General features: G+C 41.0%; 1 protein-coding gene across 1 annotated transcript in view; it reads right to left on the bottom strand.

Annotated features, from left to right (window-relative positions):
• The window catches only part of TBCK (TBC1 domain containing kinase), a 182,805-nt gene that overhangs the window by 129,143 nt on the left and 38,701 nt on the right, over nucleotides 1-14,961 (bottom strand). Inside the window, exons 4-5 of the mRNA XM_008150249.3 lie at nucleotides 8,164-8,278; nucleotides 6,617-6,690 (exon numbers count right to left, since the gene is read on the bottom strand). Coding sequence (XP_008148471.2) covers nucleotides 6,617-6,690; nucleotides 8,164-8,278 — 189 coding nt within the window. The remainder of the gene's footprint in view (nucleotides 1-6,616; nucleotides 6,691-8,163; nucleotides 8,279-14,961) is intronic.

Genomic DNA, 14,961 nt, shown 5'->3' with positions numbered 1-14,961 from the left:
AGATTTGGTTCTGATTGGTCGGTTTCTATGCCAGTCAGTGTCAAAAGCTCTGCCTCCTAGGCAGCCATTGGCTCCTCACAGTTCACCCAGATTTGGTTCTGATTGGTCAGTTTCTATGCCAGTCTGCATCAAAATCTCAGCTTTTGCCAGTAAGTGTCTCTAGGCCTGATCAGAGAGGCAGGGCTGATCAACAGCCCCCATGGAGGCTCGGAGAGAAACAGAGGCGTGGCTGCTGTCAAAGCCCAGAGAAAAAGAAAGAGGCAATGACTGACCAAGAGCTGCCATGGAGGCTGCAGATCAGACCTTGCCTCTCTCTTCGGGCCTCTCTCTGGGCCTGATCCGAAGCCCCCTTGGCAGTCAGTGCTGGGTTACCACACCAGCACCGGCAGCAGTCATTGCTGGGTTGCCACAGCAACCCAGCAGTGACTGCAGGACTGACTTCCAGTGTTTGGTCGAGCCTTCGGTTGTTTTGGACGTTACAGAGCCTGATTTTTATATATTAGGATTGTTATAATAATAAATTTAAAAGTAAAATATAATGACTAAGATTTGTATTTAAACATTTTATGCGGTACCTTTAAAAAGTCTTAGGATTAATGTTATAGTAGCTTATTAAAGTATTTTGAAAGGTTTTCCTTAAAATACATTTCAGGGTATATATTATAATTATAATTTAAACAGCAACAAATTTAACCATTCCTTACAGGTTTGGTAGAATTTGCCTGAGTCTGGTCCAGTTATCTCTCTTGGGAAAGGCAATGTTAACTACGCTTCTGTAACTGGTGTTTTCAGATTTTAAAGTTCTCTTTGGTAATTTTGGTAATTTGTATTTCCTCTCCAATCAACCATTTCATCCTACCTTTCAAATTTGCAGAGTTAAACAAAAGAGTCTATTGAAGTCTTTTAATGTTCTCTAATTCTCTGGTTATATTTCTATTACCATATCTTCTTTGTGCACTTGAGTTCTCTGATTTTTTCCTGATTAGGTTAACTAATAATTGTCATAGAAGCACTGTTGTTGTTTTAATCCTCTCTTTTCAACATAAACTGATGAACAAAAACAGATCCAGAGACAGAGAAGCATCGATCAGACCATCAAACCTCAGAGGGAAGGTAGGGGAGGGTGAGGGTAAGGGGGAGAGATCAACCAAAGGACTTATATGCATGCATATAAGCATAACTAATGGACACAGATACCAGGGGGGTGAGGGCATGAGCAGGGGGAGGAGGGTTTGGTGGTGGTAGGGCAATGGGGGAATAAGAACACATATGCAATACCTTAATGAAGAAAATAAAAAAAATAATACTTTACTCTATTTAGTCATAGGTTCCATGAGAATTTCATATAGTTTAATTTCACTAAAGATAAATATTTATATTTACTCACTACAAGAAAATTTTTAGTAGGAAGTTCAATGGTAAAACATAAGAAAATTAGTAAGAAAATCATATTACATTCAAAATCTTCCTATCAGACTTAAACAATTTTTATTTTTCTGATAAATTACATGCCACCTGAAGTAGATCTGTTGAGATGGAAATTATTTCTCCTCTCAGTGATCCCCATAGTATTTTATTAGTATCTTTCTTATGGGTCCATCATGAATATCAGCTATTTATTTTACTTGTTCTATATTTTATGTCATAGGCTAAATGCAATATGTAATATTACACATTTTTATGTTTATAATAATTAATATACAAAAAATTACCCTCCTATCTAAATAAACTACTGAGGACACTGGTACACCATTCATTTTTATAAATCCTCAGCAACTACCAACAAAACTTAAATATAAGATACTAGTAGCCCATTTGCAGGAAGAATCCTGCAAGCAGCCGCTGCGGACGCGTGCGCTGCCACTGCCATTTCGGCCGCTGCGCCTGCTCCCGCACGCCGCTGCAGCCCGCCCTGCTCTGCCCTGCGCCGTGCTGCTCCGCCCCGCCCCACCCCGCCCCGCCCGGGCTTTCCTTCTGGCAGCCACCTTGCTTTCCGCTTTTCCTCCCTCTTCCTTCTAAGTTGTCTTCAGTCTTCACTCCTCCCTCCCTCAGCGTATGCAAATTAACCGCCATCTTTGTTGGGTAATTTGCATGCTCGCCCTGATTGGCTGGTGGGCGTGGTTTTGGCTGGTGGGTGTGGCTTGGGCGTAGCGAGGGTGCGGCCAATTTGCATATTACTATTTTATTAGGTAGGATGTTTCGTATATTTTTGCTAAAAAAAGAATATTTATATATTTTCTTTTTCTTTTTTTTTTCTTTTTTTTTTTTAAATCCTCATCCAAGGGTATTTCTCCATTGATTTTAAGAGAGAGTGGAAGGGAGGGGTAAAAACAGAGAGAGAGAGAGAGAGAGGAAGAGAGAGAGAGAGAGAGGGAGAGAGAATTATCAATGTGAGAGAGAAACATGGATTGGCTGCCTCCAACCACGTGCCTGGGACCAGGAGCCTGCAACCGAGGCATGTGCCCTTGACCAGAATCGAACCCAGGACTCTCCAGTCCATGGGCTGATGCTCTTTCCACTAAGCCAAACCGGCCAGGGCATATTTTTCTTATTGAACTTATTGGAATGCCATTGGTTCACAAAACCATACAGGTTTCAAATGTACAACTCAACAAAATATCATCTGCACACTACATCGGCACCCCAAATTTTTTTCCATCCCCATTTATATCCCCTTAGCCCACCTCCATGTACTCCCACCCCTTTTTCCCTCTATCACCACACTGTTATCTGTGTCTATGTGTTATATATATGTACGTGTGTTTTTGCTTAATCTCTTAACAAAATGTCAGTTAGGCCTGCCTTACAGACAACAATTTAAAAAGCAGATCATATATAAGAATCAGACCTATTGGCAATTGCTAAGTTTGAATCCTACTGCCTGGACAGGAAATGAGCAAATATAGCTTCAAAATATAAATGAAAAATGAGTAAAATTCTGCTCTATTTGTTGCAAAATTTTACTCATTTATTGTCAGATTTAGTCATGAGCACAACCATCTAATTTTTTTGATTCAATGATATTAGCTTATTATGCCACCCTGCAATAATGACATTAAGCAAAATATACTTAAGTATATGTAATAAATGTAATACAGGCACTCAATTATTACTTCCATTTCTCTTCCTGTGTTTTTCTACAGCCACCTCCTCACACTATGATTGTCAATACTTCTTATTTATTTGTAAAATACAAGTCAATTAAGTCAGGAAGTATAACTTAAATTCAAATGGGCAAATTAGGTTTTTTAATTCCTTTTCATTTTAATACAATGATGAGGGTGATATTAATATATTCTTTTAATTTGTCCATGTATTTCTCTCATACACAAGTTTTATGGCATTTTACCCTAAGATATCATACTGCTCTTCTAAATGAATGTGGGATATCTCTTGAAACAACTGAGGTCTAGTGGAAATAGCACTAGCTTTAATATTATAATACCTGTGTTCTGATTTCAGTCCTAACACATATTCTTTATATGATCTTGGTTTCTTAATCTGTAAAGTAGAAATAATAACGCCCACCTAATAAAACTGTTATATATTAGTGAATACATACATCTAAAATACCGTATTTTCCGGCGTATAAGACGACTTTTTAACCCAGGAAAATCTTCTATATGCCCAGTCATCTCATACACCGGAAAATATGGTAATAATAATATGCTAATTAGACCAGACGTCCTTCCAGACGACCTTCCAGACAAAGACACGGCGTGGCGGGTTGGGGGGGCACCAAGGCAGAGGCAGCCGTGGCAGCAAGCGGGGGCCGAGGCAGAGGCAGCCACTGCAGCAGCAGGGACTGAGCCACTTGCACAAATTTCATGCATCGGGCCTCTAGTGTCTAATAAAAATGGAGAATGTGACACAAATGTAATGTTGTATATTTATCATCACCATAATATGTCCAAAGGCAAATTGATCATTTTTAATCCTGATTCCCAAACATCTAACTCAGAAAATAATAGTATGGATAGTAAAAAGTCAAGCAACAATATAGATAAATTAGAGGCCCAGTGCACAAAATTTGTGCACGGGTAAGGTCCCTAGCAGCTGCAAGCCAGGGCCTCCCTTCCCCGGCTGCCGACTGCCGGCTGGGACCTTCCTTCATTCCACGTCACCCCCTGGTGTTCAGCGCATGTCATAGTGAGTGACTGAACTCCCGGTCAGTCGAACTCCCGAGGGGACACTTTGCATATTAGGCTTTTATATATGTAGAAGATTATTATACCTAAAACTCTGACTGGTGACCTCTGGAAGCATAGAGGTGGCCCTTGCTCCAATCAAGGATGATTAAATTAATTAATGAAAACAATAAGCCCTAAAGTTCTTCTTTAATGTCGATTATCTCCTTTTAACAAGTACCACTTCTTTAACATAGTATTTAAAGATGCAGAGAAAATTATCAGAACATTGCTATATGACTGGTGAGGTAAATAAAAGTGACTTTCATCATCTGTTTGAAGTTTTAACAAGGTATTAAGCTACTGGCCCACTAAAATGAATGTTCAATTTCTAACTCTATAATATTTTGAAACAGATGTTAACATTTTACTTTGTTGTTCCTTAATATTTGTCTTTTGAATCAACTGTAAGCTTCTTCTGGTGTAAATATTTTCTTTCATGCCTTAGCTTTTTGATCACTTTATTTTTCCAGGCTAATGTTTCACATTTTGCTCTTTGATACTTTCTGTTCAGAACCTTTGGGTCTAAGACTTCAAAGTAAGCAAGACCAAATGGCCACATAAGACTAATTCTATCCAAGCATTTTAGATTCAAATATAGTTCAAAAATGCTTGATGTGCTTTAAGAAAAATCACTTCCTTTTTTCTATTCATCATTATAACCTAAAGCACCTTTAAGTAAAAGGTAACAAATTAAAGTAATATTGGTTTATGTTATACTAGTACTTTTGGGGTTCTCTCTCATGCCAAACTGATTCAGACAAAATGAAGAAGCAGAAGGAATTACATTTGTTATAGCTCTTTAAAAGCTACTTCAAAAGGTAATTATCACATACAATGAAGGTACTGAATAGAGCTTTATTGTGAATGTATTTTTTATTATATTTAAATGTTTTTTAAAAAACATAGTGCAGGCTATTTTATTTTTAAAATTTTTTTTTATTGATTTCAGAGAGAAAGGGAGAGGGAGAGAGATAGAAATATTAATTATGAGAGAGAATCATTGATTGGTTACCTCCTGCACACCTCTACTGTGGATTAAGCCCACAACCCCGGGCATGTGTCCTTGACCAGAATCGAACCCAGGACCTTTCAGTCCCCAGGTCGATGCTCTATCCACTGAGTCAAAACAGCGAGGGAAAGTGTAGGCTATTTTTACAAAATAAGTTTTAGTGTTTGTAACAACAATTACTTGTTTCCTATGACCTCAAGTTTTGAAATGCAAAACTTCAAAATTATGAATTTATGCACTGTAATAAGTAGGCCATCAAAACAAAACAAAAAAGTCCCAATAAACCATGAGTCTCTTGAGGATAGGAACCTATTTTACTGATTTTTATATATCAGCAGCCAGAAGAGAAGGTGCTCAATAAATATTCTCTTAATACACAAAGGAAAGAATGACTAAATAGTTTATTTCAAGATAAGCTATGTCGTAACAAATGAAAATTTTAGGTTAGAAATCTACAATTTAACTTTTAAAGATATAAGGGTAATTTATAAATGAGACCTTTTTAAAATTATCTAATTAATTTTTTAAGCAGAAACACACTCCATTACTCCGATCCACAAGTCTCAGTGATGGCATGATAGAACTGATTTTAGAAACTCCAAACAGCAAAACACAAATAGATTATTTTAAAAACACCACACAACAACAGAAATGTATGATAAGGTTCCTAGATTATGTAATGGTATTATATCAACTTTAATTTCCTGGTTTTGATAATTAGTTTGTGGGATGTACAAAAACATTTTACTTTAGAAAATACAAGCTAAAATATTTAGGTGTAAAGGCCATGTTATGCACTAATTACACTTAAATGATTAAAAACTATATTTATACACACATACATAAATATGTATAAGAGGAAAGAAAAAGACAAAGCAAATGTAGTTAAATGTTAATATTTGAGGAATTTGAGTAAGGGGTATATAGAAATTCTTTGTACTAGTTTATAACTTCTATGTATCTTAAATAATATCAATTTTAAACACTGAAAAATTATATTATTAAAATGTTTAAAAAGCCACCACACAACAAATATAACACTAAGATCTATGTCAAAAGCACACCTTTGAGTACAGGATGAAAAAACTTTCATTCTTTTCTTAGAGGCCTGCATAAACCTGGATTCCTATACCAGAAGGGATCACTCAAACTTAAACACAGACTTTCAGTTGTAGACTCTACCCCATTACCTCTGAAATATACAAAGACTAAGCTAGAATATTAATATGCAGTTACACATTAAAAACAGGGAATTAAACTCAGAAACAAAGAAAAATAATGTGAGAGTGATTATTCTCAGTCTTTTGAGGAACACACATTAAGTGAGAATCATTAAGTGAGGTATGTTAATAAAGAAAAGCTATAACAGAGATTATAAATTTTAAGACAGAACTAAAAAAAGAAAACATATTCTTACCCAATTGGAAAATCAACATCATCACCATGAGCTGTCATGTGATAAAGTCCAAATTTAGCCAATTTAACATGTCCCTACAAAAATAAAGGGAAAAAATCACTATGAAACATTTTAATATTAGCAGGAAAAATAACATTATACATTTTATAAGTAAAGGAACCATTATATAGTCAGATACATTAGAATATATACATAAATTTACCACAATTTTATTAAAAACCTACTTGCCAATGTTTAGTCTACTTTACACTTCTTACAAACATAATGTATGTATGTAAATATACATTTATATGTATGTATATGCACACATATATGTATGTATATACATACACAAGCATAAACATTTTTTGGTATTTGTACTTTCTAGGCTTTCTGACAAAGCAAAAAAGCAAGTCTTCTTATTTGCCTTGAATGCCTACTTAGAATATTTTAGGGTAATTTTCACAAAATATTTTTTTTCAGGATGTAGCAAGCCTATTTATAACATTATAATTTAACTCTGACATGAGAGTTCTTAACTTGAAAACATCAGGTCTGAAAACATCAAATATTAGTGAATCTGCTATATTTCCAACCATTTTTTATTTGCTTGAGAACAGTCATAATTATCACAAAATTGAGGCTCTTAATAAAAGGCAAATATATTTTATAAGTCCCTTAAATTTTCCCCTTTTATATATTTAACACTAAAAAATTAAGTAGATTTTAAAATTAGGTTGTTTCCTTTATCTCAGAAATTTATTTCTAAGCCTTACAAAATGTTTATAATTTAAAGAAATTAAGATTGGTTAGATACTTTACTGCTATAAATATGAAATTCATAAGTACCATATTCTCTTTTGTGATTTTTAATAACAGGGTAACTGTACTGAAAGTCTGGAAGAGAAACTGGGAAAAAGAGTAATCCTACTAACAGAAAATAATTCCCCAGAAAATATTCCTTCAAAACTATTTTCATATGCTTATGAAAAAGAATGAAATTATGACTAATCCTGAACATATATCACCTTGCTACCCATAACTCTCTTAGAAGGGTTGACTAGCTTCTCACTAATCACCCACTAGATTTGCAAGTAGAGAAGCAGCACTCCAAAACAAGGGAGCTAGGTGTGAACAAGTGGTAAATGGAGAGTAAAATACAGAAGAGAAAATACGAGAAAATACAATGCAATTGTACTATGAGAAAAATATTCTATGTAAACTGAGAGGCTTTCTTAAGATGAAAGCAAATTCAGAGCAGGCGTAGATCAAGAAGCTACAATGCATATTTTTTTTTAGAAAATGAATGGAAGAGAAAACAAAACGGACGTTAGAAACAGACTTTTTTGGGGAAAAGAATAATGCATGTGAAAAACACATGGACTTGCATAATTTAATTACACTTGCTTTTTTAACACCACAGATGTTAGCTAGCTTTCAGATAGTGTTTTCGTTATGAATAATCTTAAAACATATTCTTATCCTACTCTCTGATTAAGTGGGCTTGATTTCAGTATCTTTCAACCTCAAATAATAAACAAACATTTAATGTATTATTTGGCAATTACCTTTCGGTCCAAAAGGATATTATGAGGAGACAGCGCCCGATGTACTATACCATGTTTGTTCATATACTGCAAGCCCTGGAGTACCTCATATGCTATGCACAAAACCTTTGAATAGCTACAAAGGAAACAAAAAGTCACAGATCAATTACAAAGTAGATATAAAACCAATTTTAATGAATGAGATAAGGTTTTGTGACAAAATTTAAGGTTCTATTTTTACTGTTCCTCTTCTATTAAGAGAAAATAGTCTATACATTTTCTAAAATATCCACTTGTAAATATTTTGGGTTTTATAACTATAATAGGATTATATCTGACAAAGATCTTACAGTTTCCTAAAGGCTACACTAATAGCACATCTGTTCTCTCCAGGAAGAAAATTTAATTGTGGTAGTGTGCAACTGACATTCTGTAGGTTTGGCTATGCCAAATTGTTAGGAAAGTTTCAGATAGATGGCAGATTGGTTCTACCAAGTCAATGAAAATCATCTATCTTGCTCAAAACAAAAATAGCTAAGTCCCTGAAATATAGCTACAATATATTTTATGGCAGAGAGACAATGATCCTACTTTCCATATCAATCCACAAAGCAACCTCTAGTACTTTATGATTTATCAAACATTTTTGTTTAACTCTTATCTTATTCCCCCTAGGACATCTTCCACAAAGATGCCCAGTTTCTTTTTCTTCTTTCCCTCTCCATCTCTTTCCATTAAGAAAAAAAAAAAAAAATCAGACATCATTCATGTGGGGAGTTAGAAATAATATACAGAAAAATAGGGGAAACTCATTCAAACCCAATGCTCCACCCAGCATTATATTAGATTTCCTTTCTACGCATTTCTTGAAGCTTTGAATTAAGCCTTTTAAAAATTAAATTAAAATTTGCAGGTAACCATTAAAATAATTTCAAAAAGCTAACAAGCTAAATAACAAGAGACAAAATGTAATTATTAAAAAATAGTCACTCAGAAAGTAGGCAGAATTAAAGAAAAAAAAAGAACAGAAGACAAATGGAACAATTAGAAAGCAACTAATAGATTTTAATTTAGAGGTATCAATCATTACATTAAATGTATTAAGTAAATTCACCAATTAAAAGGTAAGGATGATCAGAATGGATAAGAATTAAGAGGACTCATTTATATTCTGACTACAAAAAACCCACACTAAATAAGACATAAATTAAAAGTAAAAAAGATGAAATAACAGATCACTAATTGTTATGAGGTTGGGTAGGAGGATGGGTTGACTATGAAGGAGGAAATTGAGCGTGAAGGATCGTAATTTTGATTACGGGTACATGACACATTTGTGCAATTGACCTTTTGCAGGTTTAAACTGTATATTAAAAGGGTAAATTTTAAGGCATATAAATGACACCTCAATAAACTGATGTTTAAAAAAGTAGGCTGAATAACATTTTTTTAGAAGTTGGATTATGACTCCATCTTCCAAAAAATCATAAGAACCAGAGATGAAAAACTAAAATCCCTCTCTCCTCTCATCCTATGCTGACTTTTCAGAGCTAACCACCCTTAGCAGTTTAAATTTTTCTGGTGGTTAAACTTTTATTTAATACTAGAGGCCCAGTGCATGAAAACTCATGCACTGGAGGGGGGTCCCTCAGCCCGGCCTGCCCCCTCTCACAGTCCAGGAGCACTCAAGGGCAGGAGGTAACCCTGAGATCAGGGGAAGGCGATGCCCCATCACACTTCTGCTGCTGCCACTGCTGGCAGCGCAAGCCTCGGCCGGCCCTGGTTACCTGAGCCTCAGGCATCCCTGGTCAGCTGGGCAGCCGCCATCCAAGGCTTACCTGCGCATCAGGCTGGACCTGGGTGGCTGGGCAGCTGCCACCTGAGGCTTGCCTGTGCCTTGGGCAGGCCCTCGGTGGCTGGGGGGCTGAGGAGACTGGGGGACACCGTAGGCAGGCACACTGCAAGGCCAGGCCCGCCTGGAGGCAGGTCCGACCTTGCCATGCGCCTGCTGCCACGGCGGGGCTGAGGGGACTGGGCGCTGCCATCTTGTGGTTGTGGGCGCCACCATCTTTGAGGGAGAAGCAGTCAATTAACATATTCCCTCCTTGTTGGCTGTGTGTGGGTGGCGCCATCTTTGATGGCAGGTCAGTCATTTAGGATATTCCCTCCTTATTGTCTGTGGGCGCCGCCATCTTTGAGGGTGGGTGGTCAATTAGCATATTCCCTTCTTATTGGCTGGGGCACCACCATCTGTGACAGCGTGATGGTCAATTAGAATATTCCCTCTTTATTAGATAGGATAATTAGCTCTTCATTATGCATAATGACATAATTAATGTACTTCTACAACGTCCCCATTTTCCTTTCTTAACTTCTGATTTTTATTATTTATATTGTCAATTTTTAAATGAGATTTAAAAACCTGCATTCCCCTCTTGAAGGCTAACCAAGTAAATAAGTGAATATATCATAGTAGGGGCCCGGTGCATGAAATTCATGCACGGGGGGGGGTGTGTCCCTCAGCCCAGCCTGCACCCTCTCCAATCTGGGATCCCTCTCACAATCCAGGACTGCTGCCTCCCAACTGCGCGACTGCCTGCCTTCCTGATTGCCCCTAACCGCTTCTGCCTGCCAGCCTGATCACCCCATAACCACTCCCCTGCCAGCCTGATTGATGCCTAATTGCTCCCCTGCCAGCCTGTTTGCCCCTAACTGCCCTCCTCTGTGGGTCTGGTCGCTCCCAACTGCCCTCCCCTGAAGGCCTGGTCTCCCCCAACTGCTCTCCCCTGCAGGCCTGGGTCACCCCCAACTGCCCTTCCCTGCAGGCCTGGGTCCCTCCCAACTGCCCTTTCTTGCAGGGCTGGTCGCCCCCAACTTCCCTTCTCTGCCAGCTTGGTCACCCCCAACTGCCCTCCCTTGCAGGCCTGGTCCCTCCCAACTGCCCTCCCCTGCTGGCCATCTTGTGGTGCCCATCTTGTGTCCACATGGGGGCAGGATCTTTGACCACATGGGGGCAGCCATCTTCTGTGTTGGAGTGATGGTCAATCTGCATATTACTCTTTTATTAGATAGGATAGAGGCCTGGTGCATAGGTGGGGGCAGCTGGTTTGCCCTGAAGGATGTTCCGGATCAGGGTGGGGGTTCCCTTGGGGTATGGGGCGGCCTGGACGGGGGGCCTGTGGTGGTTTGCAGGCTGGCCACGCCCCCCAGCAACCCAAGCAGAGGCTCTGATATCTGGGGTTTATCTTCTACAATTGAAACTTTGTAGCCTGGAATGGAGCCAAGCCTTCGGCTTGCTCCATGGTGGCAGCCATTTCTGTTGGGATTTATGTATCTTCTATAATTGAAACTTTGTAGCCTTAAGCAGAGGCCTGGGCCGGCCAGGGTGTGTGGAAAGCTTGGCTTCCTCCATCACCGGGGGCAACCCCAGCCTCCTGCTTTCCAGCTCCGTGGCTACCACCATTTCTGTTTGGATTTATGTATCTTCTATCATTGAAACTTTGTAGCCTTGATTGTAGGCCTAGGCCAGCAAGGGCAGGAGGAAAGCTTGGCTTCCTCCATTGCCAGGGGAAACCCAAGCCTCCCTCCTGCTGTGGCCATAGCCATCTTGGTTGGGTTTATTTGCATATTCACTCCTGATTAGTTGGTGGGCATGGCTTGTGGGTGTGGCTTGTGGGTGTAGCGGAGTGATGGTTAATAATATTACTCTGTTATTAGGTGACATATGGTGATCAAATGATAAAGAGAAAAAGTAGAAAAGAGAAGAGAAAATGTAGGATAGCAGGTTGCTAATTATATATATACTAGAGGCCCGGTGCACAAAATTCGTGCACGGGGGGGCGGGGGTGTGTCCCTCAGCCCAGCCTGCACCCTCTCCAATCTGGGACATCCCTCTCACAATCCAGGACTGCTGGCTCCCAAATGCTCGCCTGCCTGCCTTCCTGATTGTCCTTAACCGCTTCTGCCTACCAGCCTGATCACCCCCTAACCCCTCCCCTGCCAGCCTGGTAACCAATAACTGCTCTCCCCTGCCAGCCTAGTCCCCCCCCAACTGACCACCCCTGCCGGCCAGGTCCCCCCCAACTGCCTTCCCTGCCAGCCTCATCGCCCCTAACTGCTCTCCCCTGCTGGTCTGGTCCCCCCCGCAACTGCCCTCCCCTGCAGGCCTGGTCCCCCCAACTGCCCTCTCCTGCAGGCCTGGTCACCCCCAACTGCCCTCTCCTGCAGGCCTGGTCACCCCCAACTGCCCTCCCCTGCAGGCCTGGTCTCCCCCAACTGCTCTCCCCTGCAGGCCTGGGTCCCCCCCAACTGCCCTTCCCTGCAGGCTAGGTCGCCCCCAACTTCCCTCCTCTGCTGGCCTGGTCACCCCTAACTGCCCTCCCCAGCAGGCTTGATCGCCCCCAACTGTACTCCCTTTCAGGCCTTGTCACTCCCAACTGCCCTCCCCTGCTGGCCATCTTGTAGCAGCCATCTTGTGTCCACATGGGGGCAGCCATCTTGTGTGTTGGAGTGACAGTCAATTTGCATATTACCCTTTTATTACATAGGATTATTAGATAGGACTAGAGGCCCAGTGAATGAAATTCGTGCACTCAGGGGTTGGGGAGTCCCTCAGCCTAGATTGTGAGAGGAGCAGGCCAGGCCGAGGGAGCCCACCGGTGCATGATCAGGGCTGGGGAGGGACTCGGGAAGTTAGCCAGCCAGGGAGGGCAGTTAGGGGTGTTTCCAGGGCATGTCCGGTCCATCTAGCTCAGTCCCGATCTGCTGGACCCTAGCAGCAAGCTATCCTACCGGTCGTATTGTCTGCCCCTGGTGGTCAGTGCACGTCATAGTGACTGGTCGACCGGTCAACTGCCCCCTGATGGTCCGTGCATGTCATAGCGAGTGGTTGAGCAGCCTTAGTATATCATTAGCATATTACACTTTGTTGTACAGATGACCTAAGAACCGATGGACACTTAGCTTAGGCTTTCATTATATAGGATATAATTACATATGTATATATAATTATATGTATACTAGAGGCCAGGTGCACAAAATGTGTGCACGGGTGCAGTCCCTAGGCTGGGCTGGAGATTGAAGCATGAGGGCCGGTGATTAAAGCACGAGTGTCTGGCATGGAAGGGCAGGTTCCAGCTGACCTGTGGGTCCTGGGCAACACCTGGGCCCCTAGGCTCTTGCATGCCCCCCTCTGCCTGAGTCATGGCACCCGAGTCCCCATGCAGAAATGAGGTGAGCATGGCCAGACGCTGTGGGCCAGGGTGCAACATGGGCCTCTGGGCCACCCAGCAGAACCGCATGGAATTTGGGTGGACAGCATGCTCTTTCCTGGCTAGCCTCACAGACCGGCTCCTGCACGAACCCACGGGGAGCTGACCTGCCCCTGCAGTCCTGGCGGCTGCGGCCTGGCTCACCCAAAGCCCATTGGGGCCAACAACACCTCAAATGTCACCCGCTGCCAGCGCCTCCTCGCAGATGCCTGCCATGTTCCGCACCGCCCCCTGGTGGTCAGCACATGTCATAGTCAGCAGTCGAACTTGTGGTCAAGAGGGCAATTTGCATATAAGGAATTTATTATATAGAAGGATATCTTCCATTGATTTTAGAAAAGAAGGGAGAGGGAGAGCACGATAGAAACATCAATGATGAGAGAGAATCATGGATCGGCTGCCTCCTGCATGCCCCACACTGGGGATTGAGCAACCTGGGCATGTGCCCTGACAGGGAGTCAAACCTTAACCTCCTGAGTCACAGGTTGACATTCAACCACTGAGCCACACCCGCCAGGCCCTTGTTCTCATTTTAAAGGAGAGAGAATTAACACTCTAGAGGTCGACTTGCCCAAAACAGCCAAGTTACGCAGTGGCAGAATTGTGATTCATGCACTGGTGGGGGGCTGGCCTGCGGAATTGCCTGCTGTGGGAGCGCCGCTCATCCTGGTCAACCGAGGGGCACTCCCACTGTGGGAGCACACTAACCACTAGGGGCAGCTCCTGCATTGAGTGACTGCCCCCTGGTGGTCAGTGCACGTCATAGTGACTGACCAACTGGTTGTTCTGGTCGTTCCACCATTCAGTCGCTGAGCTTTTATTATTTAGGATATACTTAGCAACATTTTGATCCAGCAAAGCTTCATTAAGTAGGTAATATTTATGCAGACATCCAACGGAAGTGAAAGAGATATGCAGTTCTCTCAGAAATGTGTGATTCAGGCAGAGGGCACAGTAAGCAAGTCCTCAAGGTGGAGAATGCACAATAATTCATAGGGGAAATTAATTTTAAAACACAGCATGTCTTCAAATATCTCACTCTTGCCCTCAAACTTGGATTTCTTCATTGTCTTTGAGTGTTCTTCATTAATGGGGAGAAGTCTAATGTCCACCTGATTCTAACTTTGTTGCAGATACCATGTTATGCCTCTTAGGAGGCTTTCAGGATTGTTTTTCACTTTATCCTTAGACAAAATTTTCGCCCAATATGTCTACAGTGTGGGCATTTGTGCAATTTGTGCTAGTAACATTAGGTGTGCCCTTTTAAGACTCAGATTCCATTAACACAGAAACATTAATAAAAAAAAGTTGATTTGTTATATCTTTCATTATTTTCACCTTCCACTGTATCTTTTAATTGAAACTCTTGGTGGGCAGAAGAAAACTGGATCTATTTTCTATATCAACTTTGTTTTATTTCCCAAGAGCATGGCCTTTAGCCCTATGTACTCTACTATTTAATTTAGGATCTCTCTTCTGATATCTAGTTATTCTTTTTCATTGGATCATGTTCCTTGGCTATGGCTTTGTTACTCTTTTGAGTCTCTCT

The sequence above is a fragment of the Eptesicus fuscus genome, chromosome 2 (assembly GCF_027574615.1).
Source record: "Eptesicus fuscus isolate TK198812 chromosome 2, DD_ASM_mEF_20220401, whole genome shotgun sequence".
In the NCBI taxonomy this organism is placed as follows: domain Eukaryota; kingdom Metazoa; phylum Chordata; class Mammalia; order Chiroptera; family Vespertilionidae; genus Eptesicus; species Eptesicus fuscus.
The sequence above is the reverse complement of the archived record's forward strand: the minus strand, read 5'-3'. Positions and strand labels throughout refer to the sequence as shown.